General features: G+C 43.8%; 1 protein-coding gene across 1 annotated transcript in view; it reads left to right on the top strand.

Moving 5' to 3' along the window:
- Positions 1–18,253, top strand: part of LOC117040927 (dynein heavy chain 17, axonemal-like) — a 91,000-nt gene that overhangs the window by 22,942 nt on the left and 49,805 nt on the right. Inside the window, 21 exon segments of the mRNA XM_033139056.1 lie at positions 430–678; positions 777–899; positions 2,814–3,161; positions 3,251–3,342; positions 4,359–4,485; positions 5,199–5,351; positions 5,658–5,783; positions 6,202–6,309; positions 6,974–7,105; positions 7,878–8,038; positions 8,138–8,294; positions 9,360–9,464; positions 10,276–10,433; positions 11,087–11,225; positions 11,628–11,855; positions 12,187–12,324; positions 12,568–12,700; positions 14,933–15,060; positions 15,152–15,300; positions 16,758–17,040; positions 17,511–17,684. Of these exon segments, the coding sequence (XP_032994947.1) occupies positions 430–678; positions 777–899; positions 2,814–3,161; positions 3,251–3,342; positions 4,359–4,485; positions 5,199–5,351; positions 5,658–5,783; positions 6,202–6,309; positions 6,974–7,105; positions 7,878–8,038; positions 8,138–8,294; positions 9,360–9,464; positions 10,276–10,433; positions 11,087–11,225; positions 11,628–11,855; positions 12,187–12,324; positions 12,568–12,700; positions 14,933–15,060; positions 15,152–15,300; positions 16,758–17,040; positions 17,511–17,684 (3,411 nt within the window).

Raw genomic sequence — 18,253 nt, forward strand, 5'->3', positions numbered from 1 at the left:
TTTTCTGTATTTACTTCTATAGAGATTACATGCTGTTGCATTCAAATGCAAGCTTGCTTATTTAGCCCTTAAATAGCAAAGGGGGAACATGGCAAGGGTACTCCCTTCCTCACAACATATGATCCAACATTGTATGGAGCTTCGGCTTTTTAATTTATTAAAGTTTACTTCTCCGTCTCCAGCACAAAAACCTTCCACTTCCTTTTGTAGAAAGGAGATGGGATTACTCGCAGTGGATAGAAGTGAGCGGTAGGAAAGGGTTTAAAAATAAAATCCATTTCCCCCAACATCTAGAAAGGTCCTACTATAACATTTCTGTTCCGCTTTGAGGTGCAAGATCTGTTGAATGTTTCCAAAAAGTTGCATTGTACATATTTTATTCTGCTAGTGAAAACAGGAAAAACTATTATTTCCCCCCCCTCCATTCAGGTCAATGAAAGTATTAATGACTGGAAGACAACCAAGTGGAAGGAAATTAATGTCGAGCAAATGGACCTGGATTGCAAGAAATTTGCTAAGGATGTGAGAGCCTTAGACAAGGAAATGAGGGCATGGGATGCTTTTGTGGGACTGGATAACACAGTTAAAAATATGATGACCTCTCTCCGAGCTGTGACTGAGCTCCAGAATCCAGCTATTCGAGACAGACATTGGAAAGAACTGATGGAGGCCACACAGGTAACTGATACAGGCTACAGTGAGTGTGTACAATTTTCCATTCATCCATCTTTTGCCAACTGGTCTGGCTCCGTTTTCAACTTTTACTTCTGTAACAGGTGAAGTTCACCATGTCTGAGGAGACGACGCTTGCAGACCTACTTCAGCTGAATCTTCACAATTTTGAGGATGAAGTTCGCAGTATTGTGGACAAGGCTGTGAAAGAGTCTGGGATGGAAAAGGTACTGCTCTTGCCCTAGCCATTCCATGGCCATCAATCAAATGCAGCTTTCAGATACCTCCTGCTTCTCACTCCTATAAAAATGCTAAAAGATAATGCTTCATTTCCTACATTTGGAAGTCGATCTGAGATAGGCTTCTCTGACTTTAACATTATTATTATTCCTGATAATATTCTGCACAGGTGCAACACATGGAAATTTTAAGTTTCTTACTTCTTCCTTTTATATACAGTGGTGCCTCGCTAGACGAAAATAATTCGTTCTGCGAGTGTCTTCGTAGAGCGATTTTTTCGTCTTGCTAAGCACCAATGCAAAACCGCTAGTTTTCGCTTAAAAAAAAATTTCGTCTTGTGAGGCAGCCCCATTGACTTTTTTGTCTTGCGGGGCAGCCTTCTGCTAGCAAATGCTGTTCGTCTAGCGAGTTTTTCGTCTAGCGAGGCATTCGTCTAGCGGGGCACACTGTACTGCATTTCCTCTTCAGAACAGACGTGCACAAAAATTGATAAGGCTGCACATGCCTTATCATCGGTTTGTTCATCCATGTCTTGGGTGGTGAACCTTTTTTCAGCCAAAAAGCCACCTCTCTTTGTGAGCACTATTTCAATGTCGACATGGCAGTGGTAACTGAGGCCAGAGGCATAAACAGGGAAAGCAATGGATGTGACTGTTACACTCCAGCCACACACAAGTCGGTAGTTTCTACACAGGTACCTCTCTCCATCCAGGCAAGCAAAATACATCATCACACAGTTCAAAGACACATTCCAACCAGGCAAAAGGACTTGAAGTATGCAGACTGGGGCCAGTGACAGGTGTGGCCTAGGGTTGGGTACAGCCCTGGCAAGAGTCCTGAGGGCCAGCTTGAGAGCATTCAGCCCCCAGCCAGCCCTAAAGTTCCCAACCCCGATGGACATTTTGAAGACTGTTCAAAAACACACACAAAGTGGTCATGAATCTACTGACTGGGATCAGAGAGTGGAACCACCATATTCCAATGCTTAAAGAACCGCACTGTCTTCTGGTTCTTTTAGTGCTTGCGTCTAAAGCCCCACGCAGCTCAAAGCCTGGGTACCTGAAGGAACAACACCTGCCGAGGTCATCCATGGAGATTTTCCTTGCTTTGCCATCTGAAGAGAGGCAGGTGGTGACCAGGGAGAGAGATTTCTCAGCGGTGGGCCCCCGCTTAAGGATTTCCCTCTCTAGAAAGGCTCACTTGGCACTTACCCTGTTATCTTTTGGCATGAGGCAAAGACTTTTTTTTGTTCTACGTCTTAACTGGTTGCAACGGCTGCTCTGTTGCCGTTTTTGTTATGATACTATTGTGACTGATTTTTGCTTTGCTGTATTTTGTGTATTTTTGTGGGTTTGTCTTTTATGAGTTCCCCCCTCCCTCAGAGCCGTTTGACTGACAGATGTTTTGCCAAATCCCGTAATGTGCTGAATTTTGCAATATGTGGCAGGATTATAGACCGTTGGGGTTTTTTTAATAACAAAATTATGTGTTCTGCCACCACGGTCGGAAGCAGTACCATTTCTGAAAGCCAGTTGCTGGAAGCTACAGGAGGGGGAAAGCGCTCTTGGGCTTGGGAACCGTTTGCAGGTTTCCCACAGGCTTCTCTTCGACCACGGTGAGAACAGGATCTTGGACTCGATTGGCCTTTGACCTGACCCAGCAGGTTGTTCATATGCTCTTACTTTGTATATACAAAACAATTGCTTAATTGGCAGTGGAACATGCTCCTTCAGAGTATATTAACCCTTAAGAAGTGCTAAAGTAGTTTTAGAAACGGAGAGTGAACAATACCGTCATAGTGCCTCTTCACTAATTCTTGGAGTTTCGTGGACATTTTGCATGTTTTCAGTTTGAAATCTTACCAGGTTAAAACTCTTTCCTGTTTTTGTTTTTGTTTGAAGGTATTGAAGGCTCTTGATAGTACCTGGTCAACTATGCAATTTGAACACGAGCCCCACCATAGAACTGGGACCATGATGCTCAAGTCTGATGAGGTACTGGTAGAGACCCTTGAAGAAAATCAAGTGCAACTCCAGACCCTGATGACTTCAAAGTATTTAGCACATTTCCTTCAGGAAGTCTCAAGCTGGCAGCAGAAATTGTCTACAGCTGACTCTGTGATAAGTATCTGGTTTGAAGTCCAGAGAACCTGGAGCCACCTAGAAAGCATTTTCATTGGCTCGGAGGACATTCGCAATCAGCTCCCAGAGGACTCTAGGCGTTTTGATAACATTGACAAGGATTTTAAGGTGGGCAGGGCCCGTTACTTCCCCTAATTTTCACATACAGAAACAATAAAAACTGGAGCAGCTGACAGGTCCATCCTCTTTTCTTGCAGGAATTAATGGCTGATGCAGTAAAAACCCCGAATGTGGTTGAAGCAACAAATAAACCAGGTCTCTATGACAAACTAGAGTCCTTGCAAAAAAGGTAAGGAAGGCGTTATTTTCCTGCTTGATTTTGTCAAGTGTAAGCATCTGGCCAGATTTAGTTACTGAGAGAAGAAGCAAATCATAGGCTGCATATGTTCAGTTCTGGTTGCAGTTTCTTGAATTAAGAGGTCTTTTAATTTTAGGCCCAGAAAGACAGTTGCAGATACCTGTTTATCAGTGGATTGTTTGTTTTAAATGGCAGCAGGACTGGCCCTAACATTGGACAGAGTGAGGCAGTTGCCTCAGGCAGCCGATTAAAGTGTTACTTAATTTGCATTTTGATTTTTACTTCCAGTGATGAAACTTGTGTGCTAGGCACCATGAAGTGCTGGGGAGTAGCATTTGTTGCTGTGCTTTAGACAGCAATATCTCTCTGACTTGCACTGAATGGCAGCCATGTCATGGTCCAACCATTATCAGGAACTGAAGAGAAACAGAACAGGCACCACGACTACCATTTTCAAAGGCGGTGAAATCTGCATGTAGCAAACACCTAAGCTGGGATCTGGAATCCAACAGCAGCTCACCCTTCATATCCTGACACCTTTTCTGCCTGGGTCTCGACTACTTTCCATGGCATCTCCTGGTATCTATAATGACCCAGGCGTAATTAATGTAAACCTCCATGTGAATAAGCTGCTTTAACACTTGGACTGAGCATGTATTCCTTTCGATTAGAAGTGTTCAGATATCAGTCAAATGATGAGGATTAAAGAGGCTTTGAAAATGGCCTGTGGTAGCGAACATAGAAAGCATAATGCGAATGCCAGGTTTTATAACTTCCCTTGATATGACATCTGAAGCATCTCAGTGGAGCAGTGTAAGGCACCATTTGCTCCCAGTTTAGAGTGCTTTCGTTGTTTGTTTGTATAGACATAGAACTGTCTAGTTAGTTAGTTAGTTAGTTAGTTAGTTATATTATTGAGTATCATATACAGCAGTGGCACTGTGCAGCTAATGATGATAAACACAACGCTTCTCCCACACACTCTTGTTCACCTTGCCTTTTATTAGCTTGGCACTCTGTGAAAAGGCTTTGGCTGAATACCTGGAAACAAAGAGACTGGCTTTCCCCAGATTTTATTTTGTATCCTCTGCCGACCTGCTGGATATTTTGTCCAATGGGAACGACCCCGTTGAGGTAGGATATGCATTCATGGAATGCCTGGGCTTTCTTGAGAATTGTTATAAAAAGAAATCAGGGCCTTGAATCCCAGAGCTTTTACCAGAAATCTGACTTCACCCGAGGCTAAGTCACAGATAACTTGGACCTGTACTCATTGGGACCTGATCAGCAACTGGGGAGAGGGGCTGCAAACCCAGTGGGGTTTGGCATGCAGCAGATTCCAGGTTCAGCCACAATGTCTCCAATTTAAAAAGGATTTTGGGTAGTGGGCTGGGAAAGACCTTGGGGAGCTATTGGCAGTCACAATAGTGGTCTGGTTGGAGTATAGGAGATCCTATGTAGCACAGATATTTTAGATTGTTCAGTGCCCCTTTCCTTTAGGCTTTCTAAAACGGTCTTCTTTTTATAAACATTGTTCATATACAGTGGTACCTCGGGTTACAGATGCTTCAGGTTACAAACTCCACTAACCCAGAAATAGTACCTTGGGTTAAGAACTTTGCTTCAGGGTGAGAACAGAAATCGTGTGGCGGCAGCGGGAGGCCCCATTAGCTAAAGTGGTACCTCAGGTTAAGAACAGTTTCAGGTTAAGAACGGACCTCCAGAATGAATTAAGTTCTTAACCCGAGGTACCACTGCATCTTCATTAGTCCTCTTCTCCGACCGCTTCTGTTTCTATATTTCTAAACTTTGTATCCTAATAATATCGCAATCATATCTTCTTGAAGGTATCCCGTCACTTGTCCAAGCTATTTGATAGTATGGCCAAGCTGAAATTCAAATTGGATGCAAAAGAGCAGCCTCTGAAGGTTGGCTTGGGAATGTACAGCAAAGAGGACGAGTATGTTGATTTTGACAAGGAGTGTGACTGTTCTGGACAGGTTGGTGGATATTATTTTAAATTCACTATTGGTCATGTAAACGGAGAGCCAGTGTGGTCTAGTGGTTAAAGTCTTTTACTAGGACCTGGGAGACATGGGTTCAAATCCCAACTCAGCCGTGAAGCTCCCTGGGTGACTTTGGGCCAGTCACTGCCTCTCAGCCTAAACCTAACCTCACAAGGTGTTGTTGTGAGGGGGAGAACCAGGTTCATCACCTTGAACTCCTTGCAAAGAGAAAAAGTGGGATATAAATGAAATAAGTAAAGGAAAATAAATAAGCATTAAACAGGAGAGTTTTGCCCCTAGGTGGAGGTTTGGCTAAACCGAGTGCTGGAGAGAATGCAGAGCACATTGCGCAAAGAGATTTCTGAGGCTGTGGTGACTTATGAGGAAAAGCCAAGAGAGCAATGGCTATTTGATTACCCGGCACAGGTAAGCAAAAAGACTGGAGTCAGAATGCAATGTTTTATATGTTTAACCTGTGGAAAGTGCAAAGAAAAGAGAGGAACAGAAATAGATGTCCATTCTAATAAGGAGTAAATATAGCCAGAGGAACAAAGCGGAGCCATTCAGCATGTTTGTAGGATTAGGCCTTTATAAAGTCTAGTAGACAGCGTAGTACCCTCTAGATGTTGTGGACTACAATTCCCATCAGGCTTCTGCCAGCATGACCAGTAGTCAAGGATGCCCATGGGTCAGCTGGAAGGCACCATATGACCAGTTCTTTTCTAGTCACTCATCCCACCAAAGCTGCACATTTGGAGGTCAAGGGGCAGAGCCTGAATTAAGGACAGTTCTGGCATTTCACATGGCTTCACCATCTCATAGCACACTCTGGCTGTTGTTGCAGATTGCTTTAACATGTACCCAGATCTGGTGGACAACGGAGGTTGGCATTGCCTTTTCACGACTGGAGGAAGGCTATGAAAATGCTATTAAAGATTACAATAAGAAACAGGTACGCAACAGCAGCCCCCTCTAATTTTGTCAGACTGTGTTCAGATTGGCAGTGGCAAATTCTTCAGTGGAATAGTAGGCAGTCTTTTGTGTCTACGACATATCGCACAGATGTCATCTCAAGCTCTGTCACTGAATGCAACCACTGGCAGAGGAAGGGGTGTGTGGTGGGTGTGGCCTGCCCTGCCCTGGGTGTCATCCCTGGGGGGGTGACATCACTGCCCCGCCCCCTGGGACACTCTTCCTGCCCCTGAGTGCACAGCATGTGCGCTGCTCCAGGTGCTGGAGCAGCTAGCTCCACCTCTGAATGCAACTTCTGATTTTGTGTGAGGTTGGTGGTTTTTTTTAGAGGAGTAGGTACAGCAAGCCTCTATGTCAGGGGTCAGCAACCTAAGGCCCATGGGCCGGAAGCGGCCCACGGAGGTCATTTGACCGGCCCACAAGCTGCCCCAAACTGAGCTGCCTAATCGCGCACTGCGCTAAACCAGTGCGGAGCGGGGAAATCACATCGCGGGCACTCATGCACGCACACAATCCGGCCCACTGAGGGATCTTCGCGGGACCGATCAGGCCCAGGCAAGATAAACCTTGCTGACCCCTGTTCTAGGTCTCATGGTTATTAAAGATTGGAAACCGCTTAAATATATTTATTTTTCTTTCCCCAGATTAACCAGCTAAACACATTAATTACACTACTCATTGGGAACTTAACCCCAGGAGACAGAATGAAGATTATGACAATCTGTACCATTGATGTCCATGCCAGAGATGTCATTGCCAAAATGATTTTAGCAAAGGTATATGCAGTAAACGTTTTGAAATAGTACTGTGAAATAGTACTTTGCCTTTTGGAAGCACACATTTTCTTAGAATCTTCTCAAGCCACTTTCACATAGCTATGTGGTTCTCTTCACTCATTCTTCAACCATCCTTTACTTAGTGAAAGCTAAGGACTAGCCCTGTATCTTTTCCAATGAACAGGTTTTTTCAAAAATACAAACTTAAGTCCTATCAAGACTCCCCCCAAAAGTATTAAATAGTCAATCCACTATGTCTGCTTTGGGGGAGTTACTACATTTGAGTTATTAAAGAATATATTGTTCATATATCGAAGACCCTGAAGAAGTCCTTTTGGCTGAAATGCATTGGGCTTCTGATAAATATTTATCAGCATGTAAGAGGTGTGGTCTCTCTTTCTGGTGGTTTATTGGGGGGTAAATAATCTCTCTAGGCTCTGAAGTAAAAGGCCACTCAGTCTGCACTTACATCTAGAAAGTTGCCAAAGGAACGAAGTATGAGGTCTCTGTGGTGCAACGGGTCCGTGCTTCTGGTTGTTAAGCAGAAGGTTGGTGGTTCAAGCCCAGGCAGGAACGGCTGTGGGCAGGATTCCTACATTGCAGGGGGTTGGACTTGATGATCCTTCGGGTCCCTTCCAACTCTACAGTTCTGTGGTTCTATAAAACTTTAAACCATCAGGAGCCTCCTACACACACAAGCTTATGTGGATAGAAAAGGAGATACAGGTACCACTGGTAATTTATTCATTATGATTTCGCATTTGGGTTGCAGGTGGAAAGCTCCCAGGCCTTTACCTGGCAGTCTCAACTTAGGCATCGTTGGGATGATGAAAAGGGACACTGCTATGCCAATATATGTGACGCTCAGCTCCAGTATTCCTATGAGTACCTTGGCAACACTCCACGGCTGGTGATCACACCGCTCACTGACCGGTATGAGCTGATTAGCTTGGATAGCCTTCAGCCTGGCCCAGCGTATGTTCTTAGGGCGTGCGCTGACGAGGATGATGCCAAATGTCTATCTTTTTGCAGGTGTTACATCACCCTGACACAGTCCCTCCACTTGATCATGGGAGGAGCTCCTGCAGGCCCTGCTGGCACAGGGAAGACAGAGACCACCAAAGACTTGGGAAGGGCAGTGGGGATCATGGTGTATGTCTTCAACTGCTCTGAGCAAATGGACTATAAGGTAGAGATCTAGCCAGTAAAAGTAACAGTGGGTCCTATCTGAGTCCCTAATTCAGCCAAAAAGCACCCAAAGTCATCCCTGAGGTTAGGAGTGTGAGGTAAACAGCTATCCATTCAGAGGTACAATTACAGAACGCTCTACTTTCCTAGTATTTTGTGTACCCTCAGGGATATCTGTTATTTTTTTAAAACATTGTACCTTTTTCTAGGACATTACAGCTCTGTAGAATAAAATAGGCACTGTAAAACACTGAGGTGCTCCTCTGAGGGTCTTCTGCTGGTTCCCTCACTGTGAGAGGTGAAGTTACAGGAAACCAAGCAGAGGGCCTTCTCGGTTGTGGCACCCTCTCTGAGGAACGCCCTCTTATCAGGTGTCAAGGAGATAAAGAACTACACGACTTTTAGAAGACATCTAAAGGCACTCCTGTTTTGGGAGGTTTTTAATGCGTGGTGTTTTTATTATGTTTTAGATATGCTATAAGCCTCCCAGAGTGGCTGGAGAAATTTATAGCCAGTAGGGCAGGGTATAAATAATAACAAATTTGTTGTTGTTGGTATTATTATTATTTATTACAGACACAGATCTACATTTTGTTTTCAAGTAAAATCATACCTTGGAAGTCAACTGGAATCCATTCTGGAAGTCTGTTTGACTTCCAAAGCATTCAAAAACCAAAGTGTGGCTTCTGATTGGCTGCAGGAAGCTCCTTCAGCCAATCAGAAGCCATGGAAGCCCCGTTAGACATTCGGCTTCCAAAAGAACATTCAAAAACCGGAACGGTTGCCTCCAGCCTTCGATTGTTCAGGAGCCAAAACGTTCGAGAACTAAGCTCGAAAACCAAGGTACAACTGTATATCTTATTATCGCACTAAAAGAAAACAAGAGGCTGCTCATTCCTTCCAGCACTTCCTCTCTTCCCCACCCATCTGTTATTGTGCTACAATGTGTTTTCCTGTGGCTTGTGTTTTAAAATATAGCAAAACAATACATAAACAGGATATATTAACTAGTTAATTGATTGAATGTGATGGTCCACAAACAAATGCCTGTGCCTTTCCTTTCTAGTCCTGCGGAAATATCTACAAAGGATTGTCCCAGACAGGTGCATGGGGATGTTTTGATGAATTCAATCGGATTTCGGTGGAAGTCTTGTCTGTAATTGCTGTACAGGTAAAGATTCTCCTTCGGTTTTCTTTCATTGTGTGTAAATAGCCTGGATTTCATACTGCTTCCAGCTTTATCGCTGCAGTCAAATGCTGGCCATTCGTCTCTAGGATTAATACATGTCCCTTGGGAATGATAGGCTGTAAGGAGGTAGCTGTTTCTATTCTGTCTTTGGTTTGCCACAATCAGCACTGTTTCCATTCCTCTGCAGTTCAGTGTCCACTAAAACCTACGCCATTTGTCTCACTATCTGCTATGACTGAAACTTACATAATAATGCAGTGTAATGGGATGTAATGAAATGAAATGTAATTAATTTAACTTATTAAACTCTGCTGCAGTCCGATGGATTGGCTGTTGTAGGTGACAGCTGAAGACGAACCCTGAGGCCATCAGTATCACATCCGCAACCAGCCAGATTTAGCATTCTGGTAACATTATGAGGTCAATTCAGAGTGAGGAAGTACTCCTCTCATTCTGTATGAGTAAATTTGCCAGTCAATGAAGCTGAGCCCCACAAAATTGCTTAAAGGAGGGGAGCAACCTGCAGCTTGCAAACGCTTGTGCAGAAGGCCTCCCACTCCTTGCACGCCATTTTAGTCAACCTTAGTTTGTGGAGTATCCTGGAACTTGGTTGGCTCAAGTGTGCAATTATTTCCTAGTTCTTGATGCATCCTACATATCTTTAGGTTTCATTGACTACAATTGGTTATGGAAAAACTTATTAATATGTTTGCATTTATATTCAGCACCGTATTTCATTATCTTACCGAAGACCTCATAGGAACAGCTCTTAAGACTTTGTTTTACTTGAAAGGTTAAATGTGTTCAAGATGCCATAAGAGCCAAAAAGAAGGTTTTCAACTTCCTTGGAGAGACCATTTCTCTTATTCCAACTGTTGGAATGTTTATTACTATGAATCCGGGATATGCTGGCCGTACTGAGCTGCCTGAAAATTTGAAAGCTTTGTTCAGGTACTAACATGCAGCCACTATTCTGGGGGGAATGAACCGATAAGGGATTACCACAATAATGGCCAGATTTCTTGGGGATCAGAGTTGGGATGCCTCTGCGCAGCCAGCCAGCCAGCCTCCCCTCCCTAGGCTCCTAATACCTTTGTTCTCTCCAGTCTGAGGAAGGGACAGGCACTTGCTTCATTCTTCCCACACCCATCACTTCTGGCCATGCTTCTTTCTTGCATGCCTCACTTTCCCCACCTCCATTGCCATTTTGCCACAGTCATGTAATGTGTCACTCTGCCCGGAAAAGTAATGTGGGGGGTAGTAACGCCAATGAGATTTATTGCGCTATTGAGGATAGGGGCACATGAAGGATACCCTGAATAGATTTGGAAAGCGTGTTGAGGGAAGAGAGAGTTACTCTTTTGCACAGGCTTGGCTCGCCAACGTGGAAGCTCTCGGGAGTCAGGGCAGATTATACAGTGTGTAAAACAGTGGAAACAAAACGAGACCAAGTGTAAGCGGGAAATGGATGTGGGCGTTTGAAATTACAGTAATCATATCTGACATTTGCACTGAATATTCACTGCAGCCTAAAGGAAAGATTGGCTGTTGTCTCTGCAGCGTAATCGCACCAGATGTTAATTGTCTCATTTCTCTCTTTTCAGGCCCTGTGCCATGGTTGTTCCTGATTTCGAGCTTATCTGTGAAATCATGCTTGTTGCTGAAGGTTTCATTGAAGCCAGGCTTCTAGCTAGGAAGTTTATTACTCTCTACACACTGTGTAAGGAGCTGCTTTCAAAGCAGGTAATTGAACATTGTTCACTGAGCCTGTTTGACACAGAGTTTTTTTTGTGCAGTGAAGAGTTTGCAAGAGTACGCTGGCAGGGCTTTTTTTAAAAAAAATACTTAAAAGTGGTTGTATTCCACCCCAAACTTCAACCTGTCATAGAAAATCAGCAGGGATATACAAAGGTAGAATACTGGAATGTCAAAAAATGGCTGCCTCTCACCACTCACCTCCAGAAGTGAGCCTAAAGCCTTATGGCTATGGTAACAAAGGGTGCCCGTGCTACTGTACCCACCTCAAAGGAGCATAAACGACTTTCCTTGCCTTTTTTGAAAGTGGAGGGGTGCCTTTCCTGACCTGTTTTAAGTGATGTCCTTCTGTTTACGTGCAATGCAAAGTTGTTGCCATATGTCTGACAGGATCACTATGACTGGGGTTTGAGAGCTATCAAGTCTGTGCTAGTGGTGGCCGGTTCACTCAAGAGAGGAGACCCAGGACGGGCAGAAGACCAGGTTCTCATGAGAGCTTTGCGAGACTTTAACATCCCCAAGATTGTGACGGATGACTTGCCTGTCTTCATGGGACTCATCGGAGACCTTTTCCCAGCGCTGGATGTGCCTAGGAAGCGTGATCTAAACTTTGAAAAGGTGAATCTGCTTTAGTTGTTTGTGAAGCAGTATAATTAAGTGATTTGAATGTCTGGGCCTCTTTTCTTTCTTTTTTGTGACTTCACTGGGGAAAACCCTGTTGCTACAGAGACCTCTGAAAAAGAGCCCTGCTCAGAAAGCTTTTGGTGATTTGTTCATTTTCTTGTTTGGACACCTGGGATTGTGTCCGTACAATAATCCCATCATTTATAGCAGATCACAGCTTCAGTGCTGTACCAGCCATGGGACTGAGGAATGAGCCCCCAAACAAGAATTACACCCCCTAGTACACTGGGGCTTGGATTTGTAAACACATTTCTTGTCTTCTCAGATAATCAAACAGTCCGTTACGGAGCTCAAACTACAACCCGAGGAGAGTTTTGTGCTGAAGGTGGTACAGCTGGAAGAGTTACTCCAAGTTCGGCATTCTGTGTTTGTGATTGGAAATGCAGGCTGTGGCAAATCTCAGGTAAGAGCTATGAGCCTACAGTTAGGGCTCCATCACTAGGGAGTCCATTCCAAAACATCGTGATAATTAGCAAGGAGTCATTGTTCAAGTGATCCACAGCCCCGAAGAGTAGAAAAATAGCTTTGTGAGATACATTATACTGGAACAAAAGGTACGGTTTGGGGGGTGGCTGTGTTTTGATATTCTCTGATGTTACAGAAGCAGTTGGAAGCTCCATCCCAGTCTTTGCCTTTCTCCTTACAGGTTCTGAAATCTCTGAATAAAACTTACCAACTGATGAAAAGAAAACCTGTAGCTATTGACCTTGACCCTAAAGCTGTAACCTGTGACGAACTATTTGGAATCATTAACCCTGCTACCAGAGAATGGAAAGATGGTAGGAGATAATCACAGAAATAACGGGTAGTATAAATCTCCAGATACACAAAAAGGAAAAACATTTTATCTTAGGGCTGTATCCTAGAAGCGTGAAGTTTAAATTCCAATATTTTCTTCTCAGAAGAGAAAACCCAAACCCTACCCTGACAACATTGTCAAAATTTTGCTTCCACCTGAGATTTCTGCCAAAACTAATTAGGTTTTTTACATTTTCTTTCCAGCATTGATCCTTTTTCATACCCAATAGGCTCTTTTTTAGCATGGGGAAATGGCAGGGCACCTGGACTGACCTGATGCATTTGTAATTTGTTCAAAATTTTGACATTTAAAAGTGCTTCCATATGAAAGTATCAGTTGTAAATTGCTTTTGATCTTCCACCCCTAGCCCCATGGTTGTTTGTGCCAGTTTCAGTAGGGCGAATCCCAAGAAATGAATTTTTTCAAAATGTACTTATTCTGAAATCCCCTTAAACTGGTTTGACATACAATTACTGGAAAACAAGGAAGTTGCCAGTGATTCCACATGAAAATTACTGGCTCAAATTAGGCTTCCAGATTTCCTCTAGTTATTCAGAGTCATGAGATTTGATCTTGTCAAAGGTAAACACCATATAAATTGGGTCCCTCTAGACCAGGGATATATGGGATGCGGGTGGCACTGTGGGTTAAAACCACTAGGGTTTGCCAATCAGAAGGTTGGTGGTTTGAATCTCCACGACGGGGTGAGCTAGGTCCCTGCTCCTGCCAACCTAGCAGTTCAAAAGCACACAGTGCAAGTAGATAAATAGGTACCGCTCCGGTGGGAAGGTAAACGGCATTTCCGTGCGCTGCTCTGGTTCGCCAGAAGTGGCTTAGTCATGCTGGCCACATGACTCAGAAGCTGTACGCCGGCTCCCTCGGCTAGTAAAGTGAGATGAGCGCTGCAACCCCAGAGTCGTCTGCGACTGGACCTAATGGTCAGGGGTCCCTTTACCTTTACCTAGACCAGGGATGGGGAGCCTCTGTCTCTTCCAGATGTTGTTGCGGAACAACCCCCATTTGCCCCTTCCAGCTTGGAAGAGTCATAGGCTCCCTGCTCATGAACTAAACTGATCTCAGCCAGAACTGTATGAGCAGTTCACAGGTGTGCATGTTTTAGCAGGATGAAATCCTACTGTGTCACAGTTTTTAAGGCTTTATTACATATTTGAGAAAGCCTCTCCTCCTCCAGGAGGGGAGGGGTTGTGAGTGGGAGCCGGCTCCGGCATAGGCGGGGGGCGTTGCCCCCAGACTTACCTTTTCCCGCCGCCGCGCCACGCCCCTGGCTGGCAGCCAATAGGGCTGGAGCAGGGGCGGGGTTTTGCTGCTCCTTAGGCAGCCGCGGCGGCTCTTTCCGCCATTTCGCGTCGCTCACTCGTCGGATCATCTATTTACAAAATGTATATACTGATTTAAACTTCTATCATGAACTATCATATCTGTAATAATAATAATTAATAATAATAAAATATATTTATACCCCGCCCATCAGGTTGGGTTTCCCCAGCCACTGGGCTGCTTCCAACAGAAAATTAAAAACATGATAAAACATCAAACATTAAAAACTTGCCTAACAGGACTGCCTTCAGATGTCCTCTAAAAGTCAGGTAGTTGTTTATTTCCTTGACGTCTGATGGGAGGGCGTTCCACAGGGCGGGCGCCACTACCAAGAAGGCCCTCTGCCTGGTTCCCTGTAACCTCACTTCTCGCAGTGAGGGAACTGCCAGAAGGCCCTCGGAGCTGGACCTCAGTGTCCAGACTGAATGATGGGGGTGGAGATGCTCCTTTAGGTGTACTGGGCCGATGTTATATACAAACAACATTTAGAACAGGAGTAGGCAACCTAAGGCCCATGGGCCACAAGTGGCCCAAAGGAGTCATTTAACCAGCCCACGAGATGCCTCCGAACCGAGCCGCCCGCTTGGCGAGTTCCCGCGCGCTGTGTTAAACCAGTGCAACACGGGGACTTGCGTCCATGGCACCAGAAATCACGTCTGCGCATGCGCAGATGCCGGAAATTGCGGGCGCACACAATCCGGCCTACGGAGGGATCTCTGCTGGTGTGAACCAGTCCAGGCGAGGTAAACCTTGCCGACCCCTGATTTAGAAGCTGTACTTCTCAAATGATTTCTCTACATCAAAAGTTTAGTTTAAAATTGATGAAAGACGTGTTAACAGTGAAATTCAGTGTGGATTTCTGTGTTCCGCGTAGGCTTGTTTTCAACCATTATGCGTGATCTCGCTAATATAACTCATCGTGGACCAAAATGGATCGTTCTGGATGGAGATATAGATCCAATGTGGATTGAGTCTTTGAATACGGTTATGGATGACAACAAGGTCAGTACAGGAAGTCAGAGATAAAATTGTTGGTTTCCACATCAGCAAGATGAAGAAGAAGTCATGCCATGCTTGTTTCTCTCCCTCCTAGGTGCTCACCCTAGCAAGCAATGAGCGAATCCCACTAAATCCCACCATGAGGCTTGTGTTTGAGATCAGCCACCTAAGAACAGCAACACCCGCCACAGTGTCCAGAGCAGGAATCTTGTACATTAACCCTGCTGACCTTGGCTGGAATCCGTGAGTTTGAGTTTCCTTTTGAGCATATGAGTGTCTTCCCTTGCCAGCAAAAGCAAGTTTCTTCATGGCATACAGAGGAAAAGCTTTCATCCCTTGATGCATTCGTTTATTTACTTTAAAATATTTCTAAGCCACTTCATGTATTATTTTAAAAAACCTAAGGTGCATAAAACAGTGCAAATCAACACAAAAGCACCCTAAAACAATATTATAACCATACATAAATCCAATGGTCTAGATCTTCTGGATCAGGGGCAGCCTGTGCAAAGAGATGCATCTTTACAAGACTTCTGTAGTAAATAATTGATGGTGCATATCTATGTTTTGACATAGATATGACTGTTTGGGTTAAATGAAGGTGGGAAAGAGAAATCCAGTTCCATTGGTGGCTTCTTGTTAAACGTAGCCTAAAGTAGCACTCGAGAAGGCAGGGATTTTGAATCTTTCTTCCCCTCATTGTTCAAATATTTATTATTAACCAGACTCATCCCCTCTCCACTAGGTTCCCCTATAAATGGAAGAGTGTAATTTTGCTGTTGAATTTCAATGTATTTTAGTAATTTTTGGGTGCACTGCCTGTGTTATCTGTTGCTGGTCTCCCAGTATCTTACTTATGAGTATTTTTTGTTATATTCCTTTGGGTGCCTAGAGACCATTGGTATTTGCCATTGAGATTCAAGCCCCATGCCAGAATTCTGGTTTGTGCTTTTAAAGTGGAGTAAAGGGTTCTGTTGATCTAGCACAGCAGATCCACTTCTTTTTTAAGCAAACTTTTTGTAGCCCATTGAAAAGTGTGACATGACTGAATCAGTAAACACCTCACATGCAAGTTTTGTGCAAGCAAATCAGGTTGAATGCTGAAGAAAGGACATCTGGAGGAGCTTTGGAGTTTTTTAAATGGTAAACCATCATGAAAGGGATGCAATGAATAAATAAATAACACATTTCCCATTATAAAGAAATTTGCAGTCCTTATTGCAAACCCATTTTATAAGTAGGAAAATTATTGTGATGATTAAAGATTATGACATATCTATGAGCACTGGGTTCAGTCATGAAAATTATTTGAATCTAGCACTAAACACCCTCCCCTAGCCATTGGGCTCTTGTTATGTCACAGGTTCATGTTTTCTTGTTCTGCAAAATAAAGATCTACTGAGGCCATCAATGGGAATATCAGCAAGGAGAATTAAACAATGGAGGTTAGGATCTGAAAATGTAGTGAGACAAATGCAGTGCTTCGCTTCCTGGAACACACATGGCTCATGTTGCTATAATAGGGAAGCATGTTTCATATTGCCCAACAGCTGAATAAGAAAATGGCTCCTCTGCACTCTGAAAACGATGCAGTTTAAGTAAGAGGAAAGAGGCATAATGCTTGCCTGAAGTAGAATGTACATGTTCCATGCATGAGAGAATGCATCACATTGAATAAGTAATTTTATATCACCGTACAGAGTGGTCAGCAGCTGGATTGAGCGTCGGGAAGTACAATCTGAAAAAGCCAATTTGATGATCCTGTTTGACAAATACTTGCCCACATGTTTGGATAAGCTGAAGTTTGGGTTCAAGAAGATAACCCCTGTACCTGAAGTGACGGTGATACAAACGATCCTGTACCTTCTAGAATGCCTCTTAACCCCAGTCAACACGCCTCCGGATTCTTCCAAAGAGCTGTATGAGCTCTATTTTGTGTTTGCCTGCTTCTGGGCATTTGGAGGAGCGATGTTCCAAGATCAGGTACCTTTTAGAAATTTAAATTCCCGTGTTCTGCTTCGTACCTTCAGGGTATTATTGCCCAAAGGTACATTAAGCAGCATTTATGTACACAGGAGCCATTTTTCTAGGTGCCTCTTCAAACACTACCCCGGTGACAAGGCTGGCACCAAAAACCGCTTCCTTGTGGCTGTGGTAACCTTTTAAATCTGCTTTCTGTGCATCCCGCCTGGGTTGCTTGGTGCTATGTCAGTGCCACATTTCCCATGAGGGCACAGTTGTGTAGGACCCCAGCCATAGGCAAGTGATTCTGCCCTACGTCACTCTCTCTTAGGGAAGCAGCATGTCTGTATTCACATTTTTTTAATTGTTTGGTTTCAATAGGATTACCAGTAGTTTTTTTATGTTTCTGACATTCTCCATGGCCACTTAATATATATCTATGATCAAATCAACATAAAAAGCATGTTAAACGTCCCTCTTTTCCTTGCCAGCTTGTAGACTATCGTGTGGAGTTCAGCAAATGGTGGATAAATGAGTTTAAAACCATCAAGTTTCCTTCTCAGGGGACTATTTTTGACTATTACATTGACTCAGATACGAAAAAGTTCTTGCCTTGGACTGATAAAGTGCCTGTATTTGAGTTGGATCCAGACGTCCCATTGCAGGTAATGGCTAAAACCCATTTTCCTTCCTGTTCATATTTCATTTTAATTGCTCTTCCCCTGTGGTGCTGCAAAATAGAAACCAGTGCTGAGGAAAATTCCTGCATAAGCTCAATATCCCAGTAAAGAGTAGGAAGTGTATGCTAAGAGTGTCCTTGGTTTATATAGCAATATGTCTCCCTCAAGTCACAGAGTTCCTGCTCCATCCCACAGAATCAGGTATTCAGTCTTGTTTACATGCTTACTTAGGCACGGGGCAGAAACAAAAATGCTCATTCATGCAAGGATAAGAAGACATAGAAAATTACATCTGGAGAAGGACAAAACTGCATCACGTTGTATGGTTTTTCAGAGCTATATTATTATTACATTTATATTTTATTTTCCCTTCAAGGAGCTCACAACGGAAGTGGTGTATACGGCCCCCTCTCTCCCAGTTTATCCTCACAACAACCCTGTGAGGTGGGTTAGACTGAGAGGAAAGCACTCCTTGTGGCAGCAGACACACATCACATGAGTAATTTAGATATTTGAGCCTTACAGCTCGGTTACTAAAACCACTGCTACTAATC

Source organism: Lacerta agilis, chromosome 2 (assembly GCF_009819535.1).
Source record: "Lacerta agilis isolate rLacAgi1 chromosome 2, rLacAgi1.pri, whole genome shotgun sequence".
NCBI classification, from domain to species: Eukaryota; Metazoa; Chordata; class Lepidosauria; order Squamata; family Lacertidae; genus Lacerta; species Lacerta agilis.